This window comes from Apodemus sylvaticus, chromosome 12 (genome assembly GCF_947179515.1).
Source record: "Apodemus sylvaticus chromosome 12, mApoSyl1.1, whole genome shotgun sequence".
NCBI classification, from domain to species: Eukaryota; Metazoa; Chordata; class Mammalia; order Rodentia; family Muridae; genus Apodemus; species Apodemus sylvaticus.
Window position 1 is genome coordinate 98,918,184 of NC_067483.1, and position 25,587 is coordinate 98,943,770.

At 50.7% G+C, this 25,587-nt stretch overlaps 3 protein-coding genes across 5 annotated transcripts in view; 2 read left to right on the forward strand and 1 right to left on the reverse strand.

Moving 5' to 3' along the window:
• On the forward strand, positions 1 to 23,160 carry Pacc1 (proton activated chloride channel 1). Of its 2 annotated transcripts, XM_052200767.1 has the most exons (8): positions 2 to 158; positions 2,089 to 2,185; positions 12,867 to 13,076; positions 14,620 to 14,771; positions 18,819 to 18,961; positions 19,341 to 19,485; positions 20,703 to 20,810; positions 21,959 to 23,160. In XM_052200767.1, exons 1-8 carry the CDS (start codon positions 123 to 125, stop codon positions 22,118 to 22,120), a joined length of 1,053 nt encoding a protein of 350 aa, XP_052056727.1. In that variant the 5' UTR covers positions 2 to 122; the 3' UTR covers positions 22,121 to 23,160. The 2 variants fall into 2 exon arrangements, with proteins under 2 accessions (XP_052056728.1, XP_052056727.1); XM_052200768.1 differs by lacking the exons at positions 19,341 to 19,485; positions 21,959 to 23,160 and having other exon boundaries at positions 1 to 158; positions 20,703 to 20,814.
• Positions 1 to 25,587, forward strand: part of Nek2 (NIMA related kinase 2) — a 712,524-nt gene that overhangs the window by 190,756 nt on the left and 496,181 nt on the right. The window lies entirely within an intron of this gene.
• Ppp2r5a (protein phosphatase 2 regulatory subunit B'alpha) overlaps positions 23,986 to 25,587 on the reverse strand; it is a 43,383-nt gene continuing 41,781 nt past the window's right edge. Inside the window, exons 13-14 of one of the 2 annotated variants that reach the window (XR_007980481.1) lie at positions 24,717 to 25,165; positions 23,986 to 24,680 (exon numbers count right to left, since the gene is read on the reverse strand). Coding sequence is in view for 1 of the 2 variants with exons in the window: in XM_052200760.1 (XP_052056720.1) it covers positions 25,033 to 25,165 (133 nt within the window). In the remaining variant the exon portion in view is untranslated. Of the gene's footprint in view, positions 25,166 to 25,587 lie in introns of both variants that reach the window. The other variant, XM_052200760.1, reaches the window with a different exon arrangement.

Below are 25,587 nucleotides of genomic sequence, written 5' to 3' on the forward strand. Positions count from 1 at the left end.
CCGCCACGCCTCGTCTTAGGCGGTAGACCAGAGCGGGTCTCGCTTTAGTGGAGCGAGCGCTTCTCGGCGTTTGTACCTCCCGCGGCGTCGCGGTCCCTGGTGAGCCGCAGCGGGCCAGTGCCATGATCCGACAGGACCTCTCCACATCCTACCAGGAGGTGCGGACCGGGCGTGCGAGGGCGGGCAGGGCGCCGCGACCCCCGCGCAGGTGGATGATTGGCACCCCGTGGCGTGCGGGCTCCGCAGCAGGTGGAGCCGCTGCGTGGAACCGGCACGCAGGGATGACAAGGGACCCTGGCGTCTGGCTGTGGGGAAAGCGTGTGGCCAGCCGCTCCTCGGCGGCTCCTCGCTGCCCCTACGGCCCCACGACCCCTGCAGCTCTTTGTCTGTCGCCCGAGCCTCTGGCTTCCCCTCGCAGAGCCACGCTGGCTCCGGGCCCTTTCAGCTCCTCGTGTGGGGCCGCCCCGGCCCTGCCATGCCTGGGTGTTTTCCCGCGGCGCCGCATCCTTAGCCGTCAGCCACCGCTGTCCAGGTTTGCTCGAGGCCGTGCAGCCGCCGCATACCGTTAGATCTTGTCCAACTGGAGCAGCCCAAGCTCAGCAGCTCGTCTTGATGGCCGTCTCCACCCACGGAGGCCCTGGCCACTCTGGAAACTCACGTTCTCCAAACGAGTTAGCAGCGTGCTGACTCAGAGCCTTGGGGTCACTAATGACCCCGGGTGAATACCAGGATGCAGGCAGCTCTTGCTTCTGCGGAGTTTTGGGGTACAGCTTAGCAGAGCTTATAAGATAATGTATTGAAATACAGGCTGCTGTCCTGTTCGCAGAGCAAGGCCACTAGTGGATTCAGGTGCTCGCTGGAGTCGTGCCTGATAGCAGAAAGCTCTAGAGAGGCCCCGCCTCCCTTTGCGTTCTTCAGCTCTGTTTTGAAGTCCCAAGAAGACTGCATCTTTCTTAGCCTGGTTGTTTTGAGAGTGGACCTGACTGAATTAGGTGTCTGGTGAGGTTCTGCTCCAGAAAGGAGCATTCTGAGCAGTTTGGCCTGGGATAGGTAAAGGCTTTTGATGGCTGCTGAGTATCGGGAAGGGGATTTCAGGGGCAGGAATTGCCACTGTATTTGGGTCGGGGTGACTTGGGCCAGGGCTTGGCTCTGAGAATCTGTCTCTCTTGAGATTTTTTTTTTTTCTACGCAAATCATCTTAGATAAATGTGAAAGATCTCTGAGGGCTGGGGGTGGTTAATTAAGTACTTGCTTAGTGCTAGGAAGCTGAGGCAGAAGGGTCAGAAATTCGAGGTCATTCTCCACAATAGTGAGTTTGAAGCCAGCCTGGATTACACGAGACCCCGTCTCAGAGTTGGGAAAAGGTACCTTTTAACTTTATGTGATATCCCTATGAGCCTGGGTGGGACCCCTGCAAACTGACTTCACCTGCCACCTTCCTAAAACGACGGGACACTTATCCTAATCTTTGCTTTCTCAGTGGCATAAGTTTCTCCTTACTGCTGAGCTGAGATTTTGGCTGCCTGACACCTGGACAGCTGTGGCAGTCTACCCTGTCATTTGCACCCACATCTGTGTCCCACGGAGCTCAGACACCAGTTTTGCTGTTCTCGATTTTTTTCTCTGAGCAGACTCTGAGCCACATTTCCTCTTCCTCTGGGAAGTGGTTAAGACCATGGGCTTTGGAATGAGACCAAAGTGGTGTGACTCCTGCTTTATTAACTGACTCTTCGGCTCTGAATGTCCTTAAAGATGCACCCCCAAGGGGGTGCACACTGCAGGGGCCTTGTGAAAATGGAGGCAGGGATCAGACATCAGACACAGGTACAGATAGCCCTGAGAATGCTAGGAGAAGCTAGGAGACAGGCAGGGAGTACAAGTTTCCCTCGCAGCTCAGCCAGCCAGCCTTGCTAAATCTTTACGGTAGTTTCCCAGCCTCAGGCTGTGAGAGAAGACAGTGGAATTGGTCTCACACATCGTGTGGCCTTTGTGCATGTGTGACAGTTCTGTAGATGGCAGCTTCTGCTTTTTTTTAGCCTAGAAAAAGCAAGGCCCGTCCAGCTAAACTGTTCACGCCTTCTAATTCAGCTCAGCGAGGAGTTGGAGCAGGTGGTTGAGAACCCGGAGCAGGCCGACGAGAGGGACAAGGAGCAGATCCAAGGTCAGGGTCCAGGTGTCGTGCCAGGTGAGTGGTTTAGGGTGCTGGAAACCGGCGGTGCGCTGCTGCGGCTGGAGGCCCGGGCCAGGCACCTTGCCAGCAGAGGGAGGGGACATGTCCTCTCCTCCACACTTGTACCCTGGCATTGGGTCTCAAGGTCTGCCCCAGTTCTAAAGCTCTACATATTTAATCAGCCTCCAGATGTGGGGGATGTGCCTTTTCAAGGTCTGTGTTCTTGATAGTGGGCTTGGAGGCGGTTCCTGAAGCCATTCTCTTTCCCTGAGGAGGTGCCAGCCAGCCAGCATCTCTCCTCTGTCCTGATCATGTCTTAGAGCACTGTGGGAGAAAAACCTCTCAGCAGGCCGGCCTCTCCAGCCTTGCTGCCTGCTGGGTGGCCTCACCTAGGCTGACTCCCTGCTTCATACTCTCCTTAGACTCAGGCTTCAATAGTTTCCTTAAGCTGGGAGTATGCATCCTACATGCCCACGGGCACCACCTTTGCTGTTTTAGTCCTGTTTCTGGAATTCTCAGCCCCATGTTTTGGGTTTTTTGTTTTGTTTTGTTTTTTTGTTTTTTCAAGACAGGGTTTCCCTGTGTAGCCCTGGCTGTCCTGGAACTCACTCTGTAGACCAGGCTGACCTTGAACTCAGAAATCTGCCTGCCTCTACCTCCCAAGTGCTGGGATTAAAGGCGTGCGCCCCGGCTTCTCAGCCCCGTTTTTAAGACATTTTTATTTCTGTATGTATGTCTGTGTGGGTGCATGCCCCATATGTGAGGATGCTCACGGAAGCCAGAAGGCAGCATCAGAGCTGGACTTGAGGGGCTGTGAGCACTGACGTGCATGGATGCTGGGAACCAGAAAGTGGATCCACGTTTATTTTGTGTGAAAGAGGGAGGGGTGGGCATTGTGGAGGTCAGGGGATGACCTGTAGGAGGCAGATCTCCTTCCACTGTGTGGGTTCCAGGAATTGAACTCAGGCCTTGGGGCTCTTTGCAAGGGTCTTTGTCCACCAAACCATCTTACTGGTTCTTGCTCTTTGGGGGAGCTGGGGTGAGCAGGTGGCTGAGTGGGTGGGTTAGCAAGTGGCAGGGCCCCAGCGTGGCTCTAGCTCTTTGGGGAAGCTGGGGAGGTGTGTTCTGATCTTTTAGTTCCTGTCGCGGGGCACAGGAAGTCCCGTGATTCTGCCTACTACCTAGAGGAGACCTCAGAAGCAGCAGAGCCGCTAGCTCTTTTCTCCCACGGTTCTCCCAACTGCCACATTTAATTCTCAAAAGAACTCTGCAAAGTGACGTCTTCATTTTCTAGATGCAGACTGCAGACTCAGGCTTGGTGAAGCAGGGAGACAGACCTAGGCACTCTGACCCCCACTCCACCTACTGACTGGTGGCTTTTTAAAAAATTATTTATTTTGTGTGAAAGAGGGAGGGGTGGGCATTGTGGAGGTCAGGGGACGACCTGTAGGAGGCAGATCTTCCACTGTGTGGGTTCCAGGAATTGAACTCAGGCTGTGGAGCTTGCAAGTGCCTTGGCCTACGAAGCCATTTTAATGGTCTGGCTTATTTTTAAGTTGACACATAATTGTCCATATTTGTGGGTTTCACTGTGATATTTCAGTACATGTGTACATTCCATGAGGATTCCATCATGGAAATTAGTGTATAATCTCAAATCTTATCACTTTGTAGTAAAACCATTAAAAATCTCTTGTGGTTATTTTGAAATATGTGACATATCACTGCCAACTGGATGTCCCTGCTGTGCAGTAGTGCCTCAAGACACACTGCCCCTGTCTACTGTCTTAATGCCCTGGGCCTCACCTCTCTCACAGTCCCCTCCCTGTTTCTGGCACCCACTGCTCTCCTCTGGCGAGGTCAGCTGTTTTAGAGTCCATGTGAGGGAGTGAGCTCATGTGACGTCTTTCTGGGCCAGTGTCAGTTCTTGGGCCCAGCCACATCACAGATACAAAGACTCAAGCTTCCTTTTACAGAAGGTCTTATGTAGCCCAGGCTGGTCCTGAACTCACTGAGGACGACTTGGAACTTGTAATCTCCCCTCACTGAGATTCGGTTGGACTGCAGTCTGTATAAATATAAACTGTCTCCCTGTTGTTTTCTTCCGAGTTGATGTTTACTCCAGGACACAGGGAGCCAACAGACTGCCAGCGAACTTCTAGATTGTTATCTTGTAATTGATCTATGCCAAACCCTGGTTTGCAAGATGAGAGCAGCCCAGTTTCCCCTTACTCTTCCGACTCTTCCCAACCATTTTGGACCAGCACCAGGAGGAATCTTGCCTGGTGTGGTTGTTTTTAAACTTGTGAGCTTCTCGACTTGGGTCTCCTGGGCCACTGTGGAGCCGTGGCACCCTTGTCTCTCTCTGCCTCTCTCTCACTGGCTGGCCAGCGAGCCCCGCCCAGAGGGATGCCATCTTGACCTTCTGAGCTCTGGGATTACAAGCATGACCCACCAGACATGGCCTTTTTACATTTCTGGTCCTCGGGATTAAGCTCTGACCCTCACACCCGGAACTCTTGGTTCACGCTCCTGGCTTTTGTGAGGAAGGCTGCAGTAAACACGGAGTGCTGACTCTTTGATGAGTGATTTTGTCTTCTCTGGGTACAGTACACTGGCATATGGCTGGATCACATATTTCTCCTCTTCTTGGCTGACTGGCTTATATTTTATTTTACTTTTTTTTTTTTTTTTTGAGGCAGGCTCTCCTGTATCTCAGGTTGGCCTTGTTATGAAGAGGAAGATGGCTCTCATGACAGAGCAAGTGGCAGCATATCCCTAGCCCTGGTTCTTTCTATTTTGATGTAGATACTTGCTGTTGGGAACTCCTTTTTGAAGCTGGACCACACTGTGCCTTTCCAGCTGGTCTTGAGCTCTTATGACCGTTGGCTTTCTGGTGGCTTGGGGAGGACAGAGCTGGGCCGCCACATTGATTGTGTGCTGACATCATTCTTCCCATTAGAAACCTGCAGAGGAGTGGAGCTTGCTGTTACCGTCCTCTGTAACTCTAACCCTGGGGGACCCAGAACCCTTTTCTAGCCCTTGCGGGCATCTTCCCCACCAGGTGTGGCACACATCTACAAAAATAAGTCTTAAGTTTTGGAAGTTGACATTTTGTGACACAGTAATGGAACATTCTGAATTTAATTGTAAGCTTGCCCCTGCCAGAGAACCACCCTGTGTACATTACCCCTGTGCTCTGGCTGAGACAATTCCAACTCTGTTTCTTATTAGGCCAGGCCAATGATGAAGAGTCCTTCAGCTTTGTTTGACATGGAAGGATCTTTCTTTTATTTTCTTTATTTCTGAGTTCTGTCACTGAGGGCCATGTCCTTGGCTGGTGCTTCCTCCCAGCATTCTGAGTCTGCCAGTCTACTCTGTCCCTGGCTGCCTGGCTGCCTGTCTTATTGTCTTTTTGGTTTTAAATTCCTCCCTTCCTCCATCTTTCCCTCCCTCCTCCCTCCCTCCCTGTCCTCTCTCGCTTCATATTTCTCTTCTGCCTGTCTTCTTTTTGTCTGCCCATCTACCCATCCTTCCCTTTTTTTCTGAGATATGGTCTCCCTGCAGCCAGGTTGGCCTTGAACTTGTAATCCTTACCTCAACCTCCCCAGTGCTGGGATGGTAAGTTAGACCCTCCTCTACTGGCTCCAGGTCTGTTTGTCTCTGTCTGTCTCTGTCTCTGTCTCTCTCTCTCTCTGCCTCTGGACAGCTTGCCTAAATTTTCTTGAGAGAGGAAGCTCTTTGAAGTAAATAGAACTTGAGTGCCCGTCCAGACTTTCTTCAGTGGTTTTTAGCTGTCATTTAATAATGTTCTTGCCAGGTGGTGGTGGCACATGCCTTTTATCCCAGCACTTGGGAGGCAGAGGCAGGCGGATTTCTGAGTTCGAGGCCAGCCTGGACTACATAGTGAGTTCCAGGATAGCCAGGGCTATACAGAGAAGCCCTGTCTTGAAAAAACTAACAAACAAACAATGTTCTCTGTGCCGCCCTCCATGTCCTCCCCTGTAATTCCCTCTGTCTAGATCTTTGCTTGGTGGTTTCCACAGATGCTGCAAGCTTTCTTGCATTTCTCTTCTCATCATCTACAACTGGCTTATTTCAATAAACCTGACTTCAGGTCTTGAACTTATTCTGCTCGGTTCTGTCTGCTGCTGCTGCTGCTGCTGCTGCTGCTACTACTACTACTACTACTATTACTACCCATAGTTTTGAATCATTGACATCTTCTTTTTTCTTTCTGTGCCCCAAGACTGTTCTCTGAGTAGTCCTGGCTGTCCTGGCCTCTGTTATACAGCTCTAGCTGTCCTGGGACTCGCTCTGTACACCAGGCTGGCCTCAAACTCACAGAGATCCCCCTGCCTCTGCCTCCGACTTCTGAGTGTGTACTACCTCGAGTTTCATCTTACATTTCTTAATACTGGAGTCTGACCTTTGGAACTCATGCTTCTCTGGTTTGTTGAGGAACTGCCTTGCTTCCTCTCGCTGCATTTCCTTGATCATTACTTGGAATTCCATCTCATGCATTTCCACTAAGTCCCTGGAGAGTTCTGTGTCTTTTGTAGTGTCATTTCCTTGCTTCTTGTGCCTCATGTGGTGTTCCGGGGAGTTCCATACATGACTTTAATATGCCAGTAAAAACAGACCTCTGCCTGCCCCCTACCCTTCCAGCCTGTTACTGGCCAGGTGTACTCTCAGGCTGACTCTTTAATTCCACATCTGGGCGAGATCACGAGGGACTTCTGGGCATCATCTTCTTATAACATAAAGTTGTCTACTTCTAGTTTCTGCAAATAGATCAATTTCTTTGTGTGTGTATGTGTGTATGTGATATGCATATATGTGTTCATGTGTGAGTATGTGAATGTGTGTGCATACATGTGTGCATACAGAGCTAGGGGTGGACTAATTCAGCCTATGAAAGGTGCCACCATATAATCTGGATCTTTTCTCCTCAATTAGACCTCTCTGGAAATGACCTCAGTGTCTGGAAGTTTGTTTCTTAGGTGATTCTAAATGTAGTCAGATTGTAATGCAGATTCATCCTGAGCTGGGGAGATGGAGGCTCAGCAGCCAAGGAGCCCGCAGATCTGAGGATATTCTTCAGCTGTTGGATGGGATGTCTGTAACATCAAGAGCTATCCATGGTGTGTTTGAACTCCGTTGAACTTTGGTCTGGCTGATCTGTCCGTGATGATGGTGTGTGTTGGGGCTAGGATCATTCTGGGTCCTCTTCCCCATCAGGTGCGGTGTGGTTTTGTTTTGTGGAATTGATACAAGGTACTGTAAACTTAGAGTCATGTATCTTCTGGGTGAATTGATCTCTGGGTCACTGTGTGGCAACCTTCTCTGTCCTACAGTTCTTGTCTTGACGTCTCTGTTGTCCAGTGCAAATATGGCTACTGTTCATGATTTTCTTGATTCAGGTTTCTGTTTGCTTAGAATATCCTTTTCCATTCTTTTGCTTTAAGCCTGTATGTCTTTGTGTGTGAAGTCAGTTTCTTCTAGGTGATGTATATATTTAAAAGGTTTTTTTTTTAAGATTTATTTATTTCATGTACATAAGTACACTGTTGCTGTCTTCACACACCAGAAAAGGGCATCGAATCCCCATTACAGATGGTTGTAAGCCACCATGTTGTTGCTGGGAATTGAACTCAGGACCTCTGGAAGAGCAGTCAATGCTCTTAACTGCTGAGCCATCTCTCCAGCCCCAGCAGTGCGCTCCTGCATCCCCTCCCTCGCTGCATCCACCTGTTCCTTCTGGCTTTGTCCATTTAGGTTTCCGTACAGGCCGACGACTCATTCCCAGCATCCTGCGGGGTTCTTCCTGCTGTTCCCAGAATCCTTTGCTGTCTCTGTGCTTTGTTGGCTGCTGTGCTTTGTTGGCTTCTCGCTGTGTAGGTAAAGTTGGTACCTTTTGAGTTTCTGCTCTTCCAGTGGGACTTACGTTCCTTGTAGCTGTGCATAGCATTATATTGGTAAATCTTGATTGTTGGTTGGCTTTGAGAAGTGCCAGTACCTGTGTAGCACACTCCTTCTGGGTGGCGTGACATGATTGTTGGTTGGCTTTGAGAAGTGCCAGTACCTGTGTAGCACACTCCTTCTGGGTGGCGTGACATGGTTCTCTAAAGACGAATGTGTGAGGAAGAACCACCCTGGATGTAGCTATCAGGAGCCGGGATGGAGCAGAGAGGGAAAGAAGGCAGGCACGGCCCCCTCTTTGCTTCCCGATACTGGGAGGTGAGCTGCTCTGCTCTGTCGAGGTCCCCTGCACACAGGAGAGTGCATCCTCCGAGATCTGTGAGCCAGATAATCCTCCTGCATATTATTTGCCTAGATGACATCACAGTGACACAAAGACTAACAGAGTTGCCTTGAACTTCTGTAAGGCCAGACTGGACATGAATGCCTTCAGTCTTAGAAGACTCTTATTCTTAGTTCTCCTATGTTCTCGGAAGATAGACCACATTGCTGAGTATATGAGTATAATATTCTTGTTTGTAGGGTTTCCACTGGGGGGACAGGGTTGGGGTGGGATCTGCCAATGGTTCCTTTTTTTTTTTTTTTTGGTTTTTTGAGACAGGGTTTCTCTGTGAAGTCCTGGCTGCCCTGGAACTCACTCTGTAGACCAGGCTGACCTCGAACTCAGAAACCTGCCTGCCTCTGCCTCCCAAGTGCTGGGATTACAAGCGTGCGCCACCACCGCCTGGCTCTCTGTCGATGGTTCTTAATGTCACATTCCACTTCTGTGGTGCAGATTCTACAGCTTTGTTTGTACTTTTGACAGTTTCACTGTAACATGCCATGGTGTAGATCTCTCCTGGTCATGTCTCTTGGTCATGTCTACACTGTAACATGCCATGGTGTAGATCTCTCCTGGTCAGGTCTGTACTGTTTACATGCTATGGTGTAGATCTCTCCCGGTCATGTCTGTACTGTTTACATGCTATGGTGTAGATCTCTCCCGGTCATGTCTGTACTGTTAACATGCTATGGTGTAGATCTCTCCCGGTCATGTCTGTACTGTTTACATGCTATGGTATAGATCTCTCCCGGTCATGTCTGTACTGTTAACTTGCTATGGTGTAGATCTCTCCCGGTCATGTCTGTACTGTTAACATGCTATGGTGTAGATCTCTCCCGGTCATGTCTGTACGGGAACATGTTATGGTGTAGATCTGTCCTGGTCATGTCTGTTTGGGCTCCTAAAACCTCCGTATATGAGTGTGTACATCTTTCTCACAATTAGGAAGGTTTTCTTAACTGTTTCTCTCCCTTAATGTTTTCACCTAGCCCTCAGAGTATCCACACAATGTTAATGAGCAAGCCTGTGCCTTTCCTGCTGGTCCTCTCCCTGGCCCCCGTGTTTCTTGTTCATATTCTGCCTTGTCTTTCTATTTCACTGAACTATTTAATCACATTTTACATCCTTTACCAGACATTTATCTATGGGAGTTTCTTTGGGACCTCTTGCTAATAAGCACATCCTTTTGGAAGTGTCATGCAACCTCGAGTTTTTAATCCGTTTTTGTTCCAGTGTTAAGATCTGTACACAGCAGAACAGATATTTCTACCATTTACTTGATAGCTTCCGTAATAATTGGCCCTCTCTTGAAAGTACGTCTCGGTTAGTGGGTTTGTTGGGTGATGCTGGCTCTGGATGCAGCTGGGCAGTGCATACCTTCCTTCACTTGTTCTGGCGAGTTTAGGGCACAGAGAGGAGGGCAGCAGAGAAGGCATGGCCGATCTGAGCCTGTGGCACCATGGGAGTTTTGAGAGAAAGTACTCTGTTTTTTTGAACTGAAAGAGTAGACGTATAACATGCCGGTTGTGAGTAGGAGCTGATACAGAGTCCGGGGCTTCTGGCAGCTCCCAGAGTCTCTCTTGGAAAGGAAATGACGATTTTGGTACAGGATTGTTTTTGAGTATTGTAGCAAGCAAGCACTCAGGGCGGCAGGTACTGTTGGTAAGAGCAGGAGGGGCCACTTTTCCTTCCTGCTTGACAGCAAGAGTGGCAGAGATGGGTGCCACAAAGCCGCAGCTGTAACCAGAAAGGGTGACGGGGAGAGGGGGAGGGGCAGCAGCTTGGAACAGCACACAGCATCTCCACATCTGCCCAGAGATCCAGCTTATCCGATATTAGTCTCTATGGATGCTTGGTTTTCCGTGAATATGACATTTTCTCGTTTTCTTTTTCTTTTTTAAGATTTATTTATTTCTTATATATACAGTGTTCTGCCTGCATGTATGCCTACAGGGCAGAAGAGGGCACCAGATCTAATTATAGTTAGTTATGAGCCACCCTGTTGTTACTGGGAATTGAACTCAGGACCTCTGGAAGAATAGCCAGTGCTCTTTGACTGCTGAGCCATCTCTCCAGCCCTTGTGTCTTATAATTTTTGATTGCATACAGGTGTACTAGGCATGTTCTTCTAAGTGAACAGAACCAAGAGACTGTGTGTGTGTGTGTTCATGTCTCTGTGTGCATGTATGTGTGTCTGTGCTTTGTGTGTGCACATGTCAAAGAATATTTTTTCTTTAGTATTTTTTTGGTTGTTTTTTTTTTTGTTTGTTTTTGTTTTTGTTTTTCGAGACACGGTTTCTCTGTGTAGCCCTGGCTGTCCTGGAACTCACTCTGTAGACCAGGCTGGCCTTGAACTCAGAAATCCGTCTGCCTCTGACTCCCAAGTGCTGGGATTACAGGCGTGCGCCACCACTGCCTGGCTTCAAAGAACATTTGTTAGCCTGGCTTACATGATAAAGTCCAGCAGTGGCTGTCTGCATGTGGGAGAGGCAGAGAACCCGGTAGCTAGCTGTTCAGTGGCTGCCCCCCCAGCACCCCCACTCCCCCCCCCACCCCCCCCCCCCCCCCAGTAACAGGCCTGGAAGCTTTCTGGAGAGCGGCTGGTGTTCTGCCTGGGAAGCTGGAGTTAGGTGTTAGCAGAGGTTGGCAGTACCCTCTCAGGAAGCAGCCAAACAGGCCGTGCTCTTTTCCTCAGGTAACTTCTATCTGGGCTGTCTGTCCATTGGCAGATGCTACTCACTCTGACAGCAAGTCCTCCCTCGGGAAAATCTCAGAGGTTCGTGTCCCCTAGTCAGGTGACAGGAGACCACTGTCATACCCAACACCGATTGGCTCAGTGTGGGCTCTGGACCCTGCCTAGGTCTTCTGAAGTGCTTTTTCTCTCAGCAGGTAGGCAGCATGACGAGGCTGATGCTCTGAGGTCCTGCCTGCCTTTCATAGTGGCAGCTAGAGTTACCCATTTCTCCTCATTCTCCAGCCAGTGATTTGAGCATATCTGATATTTGTAGAGTTAACGATCTTACCTCTCTGCCGCTCTCCTACTTTTAGGATTTCTCCTTACTTTCAGCCCTGAGCCCTCTCATTCTGAACCACATCTTTTAGGGGTTGGTATGAACCCGCAGGCAAAAAGACAGACATTTGTGCATTCCACCGGCCATTCTCCCCAGAGATAGATCCCCTCTATTGTCTGCTTGAGTTTGCCCATTCTTTAATGCCTTCATTACATTTTTTTTTTTAAAAAAAAATTTTTTTTTTGTTTTTTTGGTTTTTTTGAGACAGGGTTTCTCTGTGTAGCCCTGGTTGTCCTGGAACTCACTCTGTAGACCAGGCTGGCCTCGAACTCAGAAATCCGCTTGCCTCTGCCTCCCAAGTGCTGGGATTAAAGGCGTGTGCCACCACCACCCAGCTCTTCATTACATTTCAGATGCATAGTTCAGATCTTATGGCTGGCATCTGAGATGGCTGTTGTGACCACACTGCTTGGTCCCTGTTGGAAGCCTCAGCCACAGCCACAGTGGCATCTGGGCTTCCCCTCAGGGCACTGTGGTTATAGCTAGGGAGCAGAAGCACCTTGGGAAGGTGAACCAGCTTGCTGTAACCACCACCATGTTGGGTGGCTCTTAAGAGGAACTCTACCACCACCACACGCACACACCTGGCACCATGTGTCTACGGTCAGTGTGCTGCAGAGATGGTCTCTGGTGAAAGCACTCTTCAGCTTAGAGACAGCTGCGTCCCCACTGCCCTTATGGCCTGGGCTCTGCACAGGTGTTCTGGTGCCCCTTCCGCTAAAGCCCCACCCTAAGGAACTCATTTAGGCTAACCCATCCTCAGCCCATCCCAAACTCATCACGCTGTGGGATAACACATATCTTCCCTTTCTCCTTCCTGCGGCAAAACACCCGGCAGGAAGTGACCTAAGGAAGGAGGGGCTTGTTGTGGCTCGCGGTTTGACAGGATACAGTCCGCCATGCGAGATGCAGCATCAGGACCAGGCCGTTGGTGGTCATGTGCCATCTGCATCTGGTGCAGATAGTGCCGAGTGGGGTGCTCAGTGAGGAGACCCCCGGTCATGGCAGCCGTCAAGGGAATGTCACCTTGGGAAAAGGGTTAAGAGAACCGGGCAGAGTGGGCTGTGCGCAGCTCTTCAGAACAGGCCTGGAATGGCAGCTGCAGAAGGGTGAGAGTGTTGTTGGGGGGGGGGGGGACACATGAACCCGATGGATTGTGATGCCCTGTCCCTACAGACAGTAAGCTTGGTAATGTTGGTGGCCTTGGTGGGGAGAGATGGAGTTGATGTTTCTAGGTGCCCTGTGTGACGAGGGTTGGCCTCACCTCCTCCACAAGGTGGGGCCTAGAGCTGCCCTGGTAACACTGGTATCCCGTCAGCAGGCGTGGACAACGAGTCTGCCTCCAGCAGCATCCGCTTCAGCAAGGCCTGCCTGAAGAATGTCTTCTCGGTCCTGCTCATCCTCATCTACCTGCTGCTCATGGCGGTGGCTGTCTTCCTGGTCTACCAGACCATCACGGACTTCCGGGAGAAGCTCAAGCACCCTGTCATGTCGGTGTCCTACAAGGAGGTGGATCGCTACGATGCTCCAGGTCGGGCCTGCTGGGCCAGGCGTGCGCCGGCTCTGGGGTTCCTGTCAGCGGCCTTGCCTCCCTCCCCGAGCCAGCACCATCAGCACAGGCAGAATGGAGCGGGCATGTGAGCCAGCGCCAGGAGCCCCCGGGGGGGCGGGCGCTGCAGACAGGCTCTCTTAGGCACGAGGTGGGCAGCAGGTGTTTGTGGGAGGAGCAGAGCTGAAGGCTAGGGGTGAAGGGTAGTGTGTGTCAGTTTCTTTTCTGTTGCCATAGCAAAGTGTCTGTGAACAAGGCAACTTATAAAAGGAAGCTTTTAATTGGTTCATAGTTTCAGAGGTGGTGGGGCATAGGCATGCTGGCGGGGAAAGCCGGAGTGGAGAGCAGGAGGCAGAAAGCTCGCTGAGAAGGACAGCAGCCTCTCGAATCCTCAAGCCTGCCCTCCAGTGACACACTTTCTTCAACAAGGCCATTCATTCATTCATTCATTCATTATATGGAAGTACACTGTAGCTGTCTTCAGACAGCCCAGAAGAGGGCGCCAGATCCCCTTACAGATGGCTGTGAGCCACCACCTGGTTGCTGGGATTTGAACTCAGGACCTCTGGAAGAGGAGCCAGTGCTCTTCACTGCTGAGCCATCTCTCCAGCCCCAAGGCCACACTTCTTAATCCTTTCCAAACTGGGGACCGAGTATATGACACATGAGCTTAGGGAGTTGTTGGAGTTCGAAGTACCTCAGGCAGTGAGGGGCAGGGCTGGAGAATGGCACAGGAAGGAGATGGGGTGTAGAAGTGGGTGCACAGCCATCCAGGCAGGGCTGGCTGACAGGGGCTCCAGGCTGTTCTGTGTGCTTTTCCCCACATGTTGGGAACAGCCGATCCTTGTCTGTCTGCCGGAGTGGGTGATCTAGCTGGCACTGTAGGTTGGCATCAGAGAAGGAATGTGGCTCAGGCTGGCCCACTCTGAGTGTGCCACCTGCTCTAACAGGGAGTGACACCCAGGAGGACATCCTGGAGTGCACAGGCTGGAGCGGGAGTTGGGAGTTTCCCTGCCAGGAGCCCAGACAGCCCCCCTCCAGCCAGGCCTGATTCGCTTTCCTCCCTGGCTTTGCTGTGTCTGCTTCTGGCTCCTTGTGGGCTTTTCTTGCGGTGTCTGCTCTCATCCTGGGCTCTGCCTCCATGCCGTGCTGTCGTCAGTGTCTCCTGGGAGCCTGAGCTGAGGGCACGCACAACACTGTGTGGTGTGTGATCCCAGATCTCCTATCAGGCGATAGAAAATGAGCTCGGGGGAGATCCACAGCCGGAGCCTTTGCAGCAGCAGCAGGGCTGGGCGGCACAGCAGGGCTGGGCGGCACCAGTGTGCTGTGAGGGAGGGGAGGTGCTCTGGTGGAAGCCACAGTCCAGCAGGGTGCAGAATGGCTGAGATGGAGAGTGCCCTCCACTGCCCCCACCCCGCCCCATGTCTGCCACCGCCCTAGTCCTTTCCCAAGGAGGCAGGGGTGCGATTCTGTTGGGTGCTCAGGACTGTGACTGCTGACACTCGCCAATTTCTGTTTGTTCCAGGGATTGCCTTATACCCTGGTCAGGCGCAGCTGCTCAGCTGTAAGCACCACTATGAGGTCATTCCGCCTCTTGCCAGCCCTGGCCAGCCAGGAGACAGGAACTGCACCACTCAGAGGATCAATTACACCCACCCCTTCTCCAGTCACACCATGGTAATGCCTGCTTCCCTGGCTTCGGTTAGCCACACACCCTAAGGAATCCAGCCTTTCTCCCTTGTAGCCTGTTGGCATGGGCCCTTGGTCCCCAGCAGATGAGAGGGGTGGTGTGTGTGTGTGTGTTACTGGGTCTTCTTGCCCTGAGATGGGAGGCAGCGGGGCTGAAGGTAGTCTACCTGCTGCTTGTCCGTGCCACTGAACAATGCCACTTTCCAGGAACTGCCTATGAATCCATTCTCTGAGAAGTTTGGTATTGTGAAGATGGTGCACTGGTCTGATGGTAAAGATTGCTGACAGCCCGCACCACACAGTGCAGCTCACTGGCAAACCATGCACAGTGTAGAAGGGTCCTTGGGCAGGGACATGGCTTTGCATTGTTTTTCCTTGGCTTTTTCCCTCCTTTTAAGAACAATCTACGGGTCCCCATATGTGAGCTCCCCCCATCAACACAGAAACTTACTGGACACAGGACATTACCGACTATGGTGGTTTGAATGATAATGGCCCCCATTTTGAAAGCTTGGTCCCCAGTTAGAGAAACCACTTGGGAAGGATTAGGACATGTGACCTTGTTGGAGAAGCTGTGTCAAATCTTTAAGATTTCAAAATCCCTTGCCAGGCCCAGTTGTGCTCTCTCTCTCTCTCTCTCTCTCTCTCTCTCTCTCTCCTCCTTCCTCCCTCCCTCCCTTCCTCCCTCCCTCCGCCCTCATCCCCCACTGCCTGTGAGCCAGCCCCAATGAAATGATTTCTTTTATTGCCTCGATCATGATGTTCCTTCACAGCCACAAAACAGGCACTGACCATGGTGGTAGAGAGGACCAACACCGTGCAGTTATGACTGTGGGCAAGGTGATGGTGGCGGTGGCTTAGAAGGTCTTGGAGGAGAATCTGAGCTGCGGCTAGGGACAGACGCAAAGGACAGTGTGTGTGTCCTGCTCTGAGCAGTCCTGCCCACCAGAAGTGAAAGAAGGAACAACGCCGAGGCTCTGGTCAATCTTCAGATCTCTCAAAGCCCATGAAGAGATTTCTACTCCTTGCAAAACAGGGTAGCATAGGCCATAAGGACAGCACTGTGCACTGAGAAAGGCTGCACAGGTAGACCAGAAGGCCAGAGGAGCTAGTCAGAGAAGGAAGGCTCATATAGCCCAGGACAAGACTGTTGGGTGGTGCCAGCTTCTAGCCACCAGCTCAGTGTGACTGCGTCTGGAACAGGTCTGACTGATGTGACTCAAGGACTTTGTCCTTCCTGGTTGCAGAGCTGCTGGGGAAGATACTTCCCCGGATGCCAGGCCCAGAGCAGCTTCTGCACAGGCTGACGGAAGGCCCTCTGCTCACGCATGGAGACAGGCCTGAGGTTGGATCATCACTGCTGCAAGAATCTCCTCAGGTCTCTACCAGCATGCGAGGGAGTATCAGGAGAGCAGAGAGAAGCACCAGGGTAGACGGCCCCGCTTGGGCCACCACGTGGTATCTGAATTCTTTATTCCTGCGAACGGACGGTGGGTGGTCACCGGATGTTGCCATGAAGCCAAGTTGAAGTAAAAGGACTTGAAATGAGACAGTAGCGTCCATTCAGGAAGAGGGGCTCCTGGCTCCCTCATTCCCTCTGAGAAGCAGTGGTACTAGGGCTCCCGCAGCAGTGCCTGTGCTGAGACCGCTTCCTCTTCCCCTACATATCGGCCTGCTTCCTAGGAGCCAGCTGCCCACACCCAATACTTTTATTACTATGTACTTAATAACTTCAATGTAAGTTTAAGATAGATAAGAGGCACAGAAGGAAGAGTGTGCTCACGGGAAGGAAGGTGGACGCATTCACTACCCCAGTTCTGAGGGATGGTTAATCATCATCTTCAGCTCCTTCCAGCCATAAGCCGTGACCCTCAAATAAGTTCTCTCCTCCCCTTTCAACTGCTCCCTGATCAAAAACCGGCGTGTCATGATGAAAATGAGAGTGAGTGCGCACCCAAGCATCCGGCACTTGGGAGACTGAGGCACGAGGACCTTGCTGGAGCCCAGGAGTTCAGCCTGAGCATCTATCCAGAGAGTCCCCATCTCAGAGAAAGAAACAAGAGTAAGATTCGGGCACCAGAGTGTCCATGGGCAGGGGTGGCTGGAGTGTTCATCACAGCTGCTCACAACCCTTGCTGCTCTCTGAGGAACGCCGATGGCCACGGCCTCAGCACGGGCTAACGGGCATTGCCGGAGCCTTGACAGCCGCATCCGACTGGACTTGGGAAGCTGCCCTCCTCCGGGTCTGCACCAGCTTTTCTGCAGTCCGCTTCCAGCTTGAGTCATCTGGGGACGGGCTGAGGTGGCCTGTTCCCACCCTGCTCTTCCCACCACCCTTCACAGTGAGCTGTTAATGTGTAGGCTCTGGCTGGCTGAGCCCATGGAGTCCTGTGACAGCGACCCCCACTGAGGGTCTTGTTGGGTCACAGGCGTAAGTCTTCAGGCTTTTGTTGACTTCCTGGTTTCTTGGGCTTTGGATTTCTCGTGGCTTGCCTGTAGCCAATGATTTCCCTTTGTGCAGCCAGGTCACCACCTTTCCAGTCTGTTTCCTCAATGCCTGGCTCTTCCGCCACCCACAGGTGAAGTCTCTGGGGCTTCCCCAGCTCCTGAAATACTCATCTGACAAAGTGTGCTAATCAGGCTCAGGCTTAGCTGTGTGCCAGCACCTTCCTGAGGGAGCCCCCTGGAGGCCAAGGCAGCTTCTGAGAGCGGCCTGACTGGCAGGCAGGGCAGGCTCACATGGGCACTGCTGCATCATGGGATTGCCCAGCAGGGTTGTTCCTGCCTACAGGGTCATGGTCAGCTTCTGAGCACGGGCCTGCTCCCTGGGAGGTGAGAGATAGGAAATACCCTCACGTTACTCCATCAGGTCAGCCCTGTCTCAGAGAAACATTCTGATTCGTTTAGTTGAACATTAGAAGCTAGTTTTAAAGAACATTTAGAAGAGAGGAGAGTGGGGGGCTGGGGAGATGGCTCAGCAGTTAAGAGCACTCACTGACTGTTCTTCCGAAGATCCTGAGTTCAAATCCCAGCAACCACATGGTGGCTCACAACCACCCGTAACGAGATCTGAAGACAGCTATAGTTTACTTATATATAATAAATAAATCATTAAAAAAAAAAAAGGAAGAGAGGAGGAGAGCACAAATCAAAACAACTACGATGCTGGGAGAATAAGTGGGAGGGGCTGGCCCAGGCCAGAGTCACCTTATAGAACAGGTAAAGAAGTCCCGGCTCTTGGACAGACTAGTGCATTCGTGGGTTGCATTCAGGCCAGGAGCAGTGTAGGGGGCAGGAGGCAGGGCTGGGAGTTGGTTGGCTATGATGCCACATTCAAAGCTAAAGCCTGGTGTGTGCAGTATGTACACAAGAGATTTAAAATCACAATGGAGTGATGGCGAGATGGCTCAGTGGGTTAAGAGCACAGACTGCTCTTCCAGAGGTCCTGAGTTCAATTCCCAGCAACGACATGGTGGCTCACAACCATCTGTAATGGGATCTGATGCCCTCTTCTGGTGTGTCTAAAGATTGCTACAGTGTACTTATATACTTAAAATAAACCTAAAAGAAAAATAAACTTTAAAATCTTGACAGGGACATAACTGGGAAATGCTGAGTGCTGGCATACCTGAGCCAGCCAAGCCAGAAGGCACACGAGAAAGATGAGCAGACTTCATTCACTCTTCTAACTTGGAAACGCCCATGCAATAGACATGAGGACAGAGTTAACTGGGACACACCAACACATCACATCGGGCAGAAACGGACACCCTTACCCAGGAAAGGTGTTCCACAGTGCACAGGCTGTGACGTGACGAGAAAGCGTGTCACACTCAGCTGGGCTCCGGGTGCTGTACTGCGACGTCTCTGTGCCCCGCGTGCATCCCCGGGCAGGAGGGTTTGGCAGCAGTGCCCGGAGGCTGCTGGGTGACCTGCTGTGTTTACCCGGCAGTGCCTGTGGCTGAAGTCTCTGGGCCGGGGCAAGGGTCGGGGGCAGCTCCGAGCACTAAGGCTCTGGCTTCTGTCTCCCTGCAGCAGTCAGCCCTGATTGTCCAGGGTCCCCAGGAGGTGAAGAAGCGGGAGCTAGTGTTCCTCCAGTTCCGCCTGAACCAGAGCAAGGAGGACTTCAGCGCCATAGACTACCTCCTCTTCTCTTCTTTCCGGGAGTTCATGCAAAGGTGGCTGTTGAGAGTTCATGGGGTCCCACTGTCTCCTGCCTTGCGCATGTCCACGTTGGAAATGGTGGGGGGGTGCAAGGAAGGAAGGGGGAGCAGAGCTGGCCCAGAACAGGAGCTACCCTAAGGAGCTGGTGGCCCATTACACTGTCGGCAGCCGTGAACGTGGATGCAGAGTCTCATGCTCTCTGCAAGCATGCTGTCCTGGAGAGGGTTCTTGGTTGGTCTGGGCTGCTGAGGAACAGAGGGAACTGACTGCTCTCCACGAGTACCAGAAAAGAATCCAGTTTGAGACGGGACTAGAGTTTGCTTTGCCGCATTGGGCTCCAATTGTCAGGCAGGCCCGGATTAACCTGGACCTTCCTTCTCTCCCTTTGCCAAGCCCGGACAAGGCGGGCTTCATGCAGGCCTGTGAGAGTGCCTACTCCAGCTGGAAGTTCTCCGGAGGCTTCCGCACCTGGGTCAAGATGTCACTGGTTAAGACCAAAGAAGAGGATGGGCGAGAAGCAGTTGAGTTCCGGCAAGAGGTAGTAGCTGTGTTCTGTTTCTTCGGCACACGGGATGATATCCGCACTTAAGTCTGGGATGGAGGAAGACTTCTGAGTGGAAGGGCTTTTGGCTGGGCCCCTGGGTGAGAACTTTAGTAGCCTGTGTGAAGGTGTTCGCGCTGGAAGCAGTCGACAGCAGCTTGACTGTTCTCCACAGCACTATCTCTGTGCCTTGTGGAGGTGGGAAACGTTTCCTGATGCTGCCAGGGATGGTTGCAGGTGAGGGGAGACCGCGAACAGTGAGGTGTGTGAGGACCTGTCAGGGTGCAAGAGATGATGAGCTAATCAGAAAGCTTTTGGTTCTTGGCTAGGAGAATGCTGGGTGTTGAGGCAGGAGGAGTGCTGGGGATTTTTAACTGAGGTCTGGGAAGAGCCGGGAAGATGGAAAAGGCACTCTGTGGGGATGTAAAGGGATCTGGCTTGCTTCCTTGCGAATCCCGCCTCATCACAAACGACCTCTGGAGGGTCCACTGAAGGGGCAAAAAAAGCCACCTCCCATGCACATGGAGCCCTGACACTTAGGTCTAGTCAAGAGAGAGGATTTTTCCTGCCTTAGGAGGTGACAACCCCTGAAAGCAAGATTACAAGATGCTATTGTAAGGTGACGGACAGCCCCACCCACAAAGGCTGGAAGTGTCCCTGGTCACCTACTCAGGGGCAGCCCTGCAACAAATATCATCTTCGTGTGGCCAGTGTCACACGTCAGGTCACACGTGGCCCTGTGCCTAGCTGGAGCCCATCTTCCCTTCACTGTCCAGTAAGCACAGCTTTTAGAGTTGACCGGCTGATCTTCTCATGCTTGCCTGCTAAATGCTCAGAGCTCCTGGGATGGCTACCCTTGTGCCGTACACTCAAAGGGTTAGACTATTTAGCTCTTAAGTATTTTGAATCTGTCCTCTGAAGTAGAATGAATATGCCTAGAGTCTAGAAACCTGATAGCAGATTTTGTTGACAATTCAAAACACTGTCAGGCATTGTGATCTTTTCTCAAAGAACCGTGGCAGCCGCAGTTTAGCCCTGGCTTTTGTACCATTTGAAAGGTCTTATATATGAGGCTTGACTTTCCCTCCCCAAAAGACGCTATTAGGAGAGCCAAGGGCTCGGAGCCCTGCCTACTCTCACTTCCCTGGTCCAGGTAAGGGCAGGTGGACCTAGACGTGGTAAAGAAGGTGTAATTCTGTCTGTTCTGCACCTAGACCAGCGTGGTTAATTATATTGACCAGAGGCCGGCAGCCGAGAAGAGTACCCAGTTGTTCTTTGTGGTCTTTGAATGGAAAGATCCCTTCATCCAGAAGGTCCAGGATGTAAGTACTGCTAAAAATGGTCTTCCGCCATCACAAGATGTCCCAGGATGATTGTGGCAACAGGCAAGAGACTCCAAAGCTCAAATATGGGCCTTCAGGTCCCAGGATGGAGTCTGACAGACATACTTTGCTGTCACCCATGACCCTGAAGTTTGGCTCAGGCTTTGCATGAGGGGTGAAGGCTTGAGGTTTACTAAGATGAAATGGGTGAAAGGAACCAGTTTGTACCTGTGCACTGATTTTCTTGAGCCTGATCTACCTGTTATGAGAGGCTTCTGGGCCACGTAGAGTCTTTGAAGCCCCTTGAATCATGCAAGCTGAGATGTGGCCACTCTACATATGTAAACAACATGGGGTTATTTAATCCATCCATTATCCATCTCAGACCACTGCACTGATCCTGGCTCTCAAGTGGGATTTCTTTCTTTTCTTTTCTCTCTCTCTGTCCCCCCTCTCCCTCCCTCTGTCCCTCCTTCCTTCTTTCCTTCCATCCTTCCTTCCTTTCTTTCACACAGGGGAATTTGAAAATGTAAGAACCCGGCCTGAGTTTGTTGAGGAGTAGACGCCAAGGAAGAGTTTTGCCTGGCATGCACAGGCCTGGAGCCCATCTATTAGTACTGCATAGAGATGAGAGAGTATTTAATGGGGGCCAAGCTAGTCCTTTAAATCATACCCGACAGTGAACAGCTGTCACAGAGCAGTCGGATAAACAACTCTGTCGAGGGCTGAGTGGATGGAGAGAGGGCTGAGTCGGAGGGATTAAGTCCGCAGAGGAGAGCATCCTAGAGCGGAAGGAAGGAGCACTGGCCTGATGGCAGAGTCCCCAGGAGTGTGAGGGGGGACAGCTGAAGGCTGAGGTAACTGAGATCAGAGGGACCAGTCTTGTGGCTAGGGTAGTTTAGGGAAATTTCTCTGAGTCACTTGTTAGATTAAGTCACAAAATTAAAGCTCAGTATGAATGTCTTTGTTACACAAAGATTTTTTTTGAGGAGGAATCTTCTCATGTGGAGGGGCTCAGGGTTCTCTCCGAGCAGCTGTGGACATTAAGTCTGAATGAGCAGACACATGCGTCTCTGTTGGCTCTAAAACCTGAGACATAAAGTCAAGGCTGCCGCCAGCCAACAACCCTGGTCTTGTTTGCTCCACAGATAATCACGGCCAATCCTTGGAACACCATCGCCCTGCTCTGCGGGGCTTTCCTGGCGTTATTTAAAGCAGCAGAGTTTGCCAAACTAAGCGTGAAATGGATGATCAAGATCAGGAAACGGTACCTTAAACGGAGAGGCCAGGCAACAAACCACATAAGCTGAGGCCTGAGCGCTACCACAGCACTCCGACGGAGCCACCAGCAATCCTGTACTCACTTGAAGGGACCCTGCAGGGAAGGACACTGGATGCTCAATCCTGGCCCAGGAGGAGACTGCTCTGAGCCCAAAGGGAAATACCCAGTGAATAACCCGAAACTTATTTAAGTACTTAAATTATTAACGGACACTTTGCAGAGCCGCCTAGTGCCTTGGAGAGGTTTGCAGAAGGGGACTTCCTCCTATTTGATCATTAAATAGCTAAGCTCCAGGTTAAGGCTCCTTCTTTCCCTTAGGAATTTTTTTCTTTAAAGTGGACTGATGTGCTCTGTATACAAAATTCCTTTTATACCATCTACTGTTACTTAACAAGAGCTTTCAGAGTCTAGATCAGACTTGTTTTCTTAAAACATAGCTCTGGTGGAATCACTGTGTAGACCAGGCCTGCCTTTGCCTTCCCACTGCTGGGAATAAGCTCCTACACCACTATCGACAGTTTTACACGAGACCTTAAAGACTACAGGACACTTGTGATTGTATTTCTGATGCGCTTTAGTGCTAGCATAGATGTATTTAGTAGGCATCTACTTAGCATACCTTGATTTCATTAACAGGTAAATAAAGTTGGGCTAGCACAAAAGGGACGAGTGTGAATACCCAGTAAACCAGCAGGCAGCAACACTGGACGTGGATGCTACGACCAGCAAACCCAGAAGTTAGCGTGAGTCTGGGCGGCAGCACAGTGGCTCTGACCCAGGATACGTCACTGCTAATAGGGAGGTAAGCTGGGCACTGTGTCCTACAGAAACACACACCTAAATGGGTGGCCTTTACGGCTTTGATAAACATAAACATGCATAAAACCAAAAACCCTATCTGCCACATGTGGCCAGAGGGAACATAGTAACATAGAAGAATTCATAATTAGGCCTTAGGGAATTGGAAGGGAACTGCTCACAGGTATGAGGAGGACATTTTTTGTCTCCAAATTTAGCAATGAGAACTGTTTTGCCCAATCCCTAAAAATAAACTTACACGGTGAAATATTCCTGCTACCTTTGTCTCGTAGATGTACAAGCCTAAATCTTTTATTATAAAACATCATTTTGGCATAAAACATCAGTGGCATTAAGAATATGTGAAGGACAGGAAGCCGAGGTGCAAGGGTACAGCCCAGTCTCAGAATGTGTGCTTAGCATATAGGGCCCTGGTTGCAAATTCACACTTGAGTATCACTTCAGTAGTTAAGTGTATGCCTCAGTGAATACTAGAGCTTTATTTTCCTGTTTAGTGAAAAGCTGAGCTGCTATTAACTTTGCTTTAGAGAACTAGGAAGTATTTTTGCCTATTCACAGATTTAAAAACCAGACTTCTACTTTCTGGAAAGGCAACCCCGCGGTTTGTGTGGGACTGCCCTGGGCTGTGAACTGCAGAGGCCTAAGTGGAGCAGCCTCACCGAACTGCAGGGTGGTCCTGGGATACCCACTGCTTGAAAATGTAGCAAAAATTACAGGCCACTGTATTGCAAGGGGGCTTTTCCAGGGGTCATGGAGGCTGCTGTCACAGCAACAAAAACCCTGTGTTCCTTTTTAAATGGTGTTTGGTTGAAACCATGTTCCAGTCTCCCAGCCTTCCCCAGAACTACTGCTGTCACCCATGATGAGACTTCCCCCATTTTAATTAAAACTAGTTTTAATGTTAAACCTGTCCTAGAACACAGGGACAAGAAGCTTGAGATTTTATGAGAAGATTGTTTAAATGGCTATATTCCTAATCCATGGACCACAAGAATCCTAACTCTAATTAGAATACATCCATAAGTTTTAATTTTCTTACATAAACATCTCCCAGAGACAAAAGAGCAAACGGCATAAGGCAAAATACAAACATAGACTTTATTAAATGCTGCTCAGTCCCCAGTGAAGATCTCTCATTATAAAACAGTTTTCCATACAACTGCAAGGCAAGAGGTTGGAATGGTACTGATAACAACAGGTGTGGAAAATACCTGACCAGGTGAAAACACACAAGGCTTCTACAGTCAATTCAGAGGACGCCTACTGCATTTCCTTTAAATAAAGCCAGGCGGTGATATTCAGCAGTCTGCGTCACACTGTGGGGCTCAGAGCCACCACCTTGCAGGCAGGCCTGGGGACCCTGCCTCTGGCCTTGGAGGAGAGGAATGAAGGTGCGCCTCGGGTCCACCCACCTGTGCTGCTTCGCGCACGCGCTCTGGGGTGCTGCTGCTCAAGGGGGGTATTTGGGAACATCAGAATTTTGGTTTACTTTTCCCCCAACTTTAATACTTTGTGCTTCAGAAGCCTAGAAATGTAAGATGTTGCAAAACCCAGAGAATGGCAGTATCTTTAATGAGGTTGGGCTTTACTCCCCGCCCCTGCCCGCCTCTCTAGGACAGGGAAGGGAAGGGCAACATCTCAGCTTATTTTACGAAGGTTGTGCCCTAGCTGTGCCTCAGCTGTGTGCAGTGTGAAAGCACATGATAAAGGAAGTGTGCAGAGGAAGGCTCAGCCTGTGTGTGCAGCTCAGCCTGTGCGTGCAGCACAACCTGTGTGTGCAGCTCAGCCTGTGTGTGCAGCACAACCTGTGTGTGCAGCTCAACCTGTGTGTGCAGCTCAACCTGTGTGTGCAGCACAACCGGGCTCAAGGAGTGACACGCTCATCACTCCCAGTCACCTCACTCAACAGCTGATAGTGACACAACCCATGATTAGACAAAGTTTACGATATACTGTGGCCATGATACAGCACAGGGCAATGTTTAGTCCATAATTCTTTCGCTTACTCTTGCCAGGAAAAACTGGCCTCCTAATTATATTATACTGATGAGGTTTGCTCTGAAGTTTTTATATATTCCAAAAAAAGTGTACAAAACTGGTGCCCGGCGGGGGGGCTGATGTTTATTTGGCACTGGGACTGCTGAGAATACTGTGCATGTTGTAAGCATTGTTCTGTTTCTCTAGAGCCTTCTTCAGCTGCAGCTCTTCTAGTTTTTTCCATAATTCTTCCCGTTCCAGTTCTTTCTTCTTCTCTCTGTAGAGAAATCAGTTTTAATGGGAAGCTCAGCAAGGTCACTCTTTGTCTGCTTTGTGGGAACAAACATTTCACTGCCTGTGGCTTCTGTGACACTCGTGAGGTGGTATTGCATGGCACTACCTCACCGTAGTCACCAGAGGGCTCTAGGTCAGCTACAGTAACACTCAGGCCTCCTGGGGACAGGTAGAAGCCCCACCCTTCCATACCTGCAGAAAGGCAGTCTACCCACCCATCAGCTTATGTTCCAACTCTGAGTGAGCTTTAAACTAAACAAGTACAGCTGTAAAACAGGGCTTTTATTTCTGTGTGTCTCTTTAACTCAAACATGTGACCACCCTACAGGTTCCTATACATCTCTCCTGCCTGTTGCTTTCTGGGCTCAGATCGCGGTTCTACTTTCTACCGGAACCTTGTGAGGT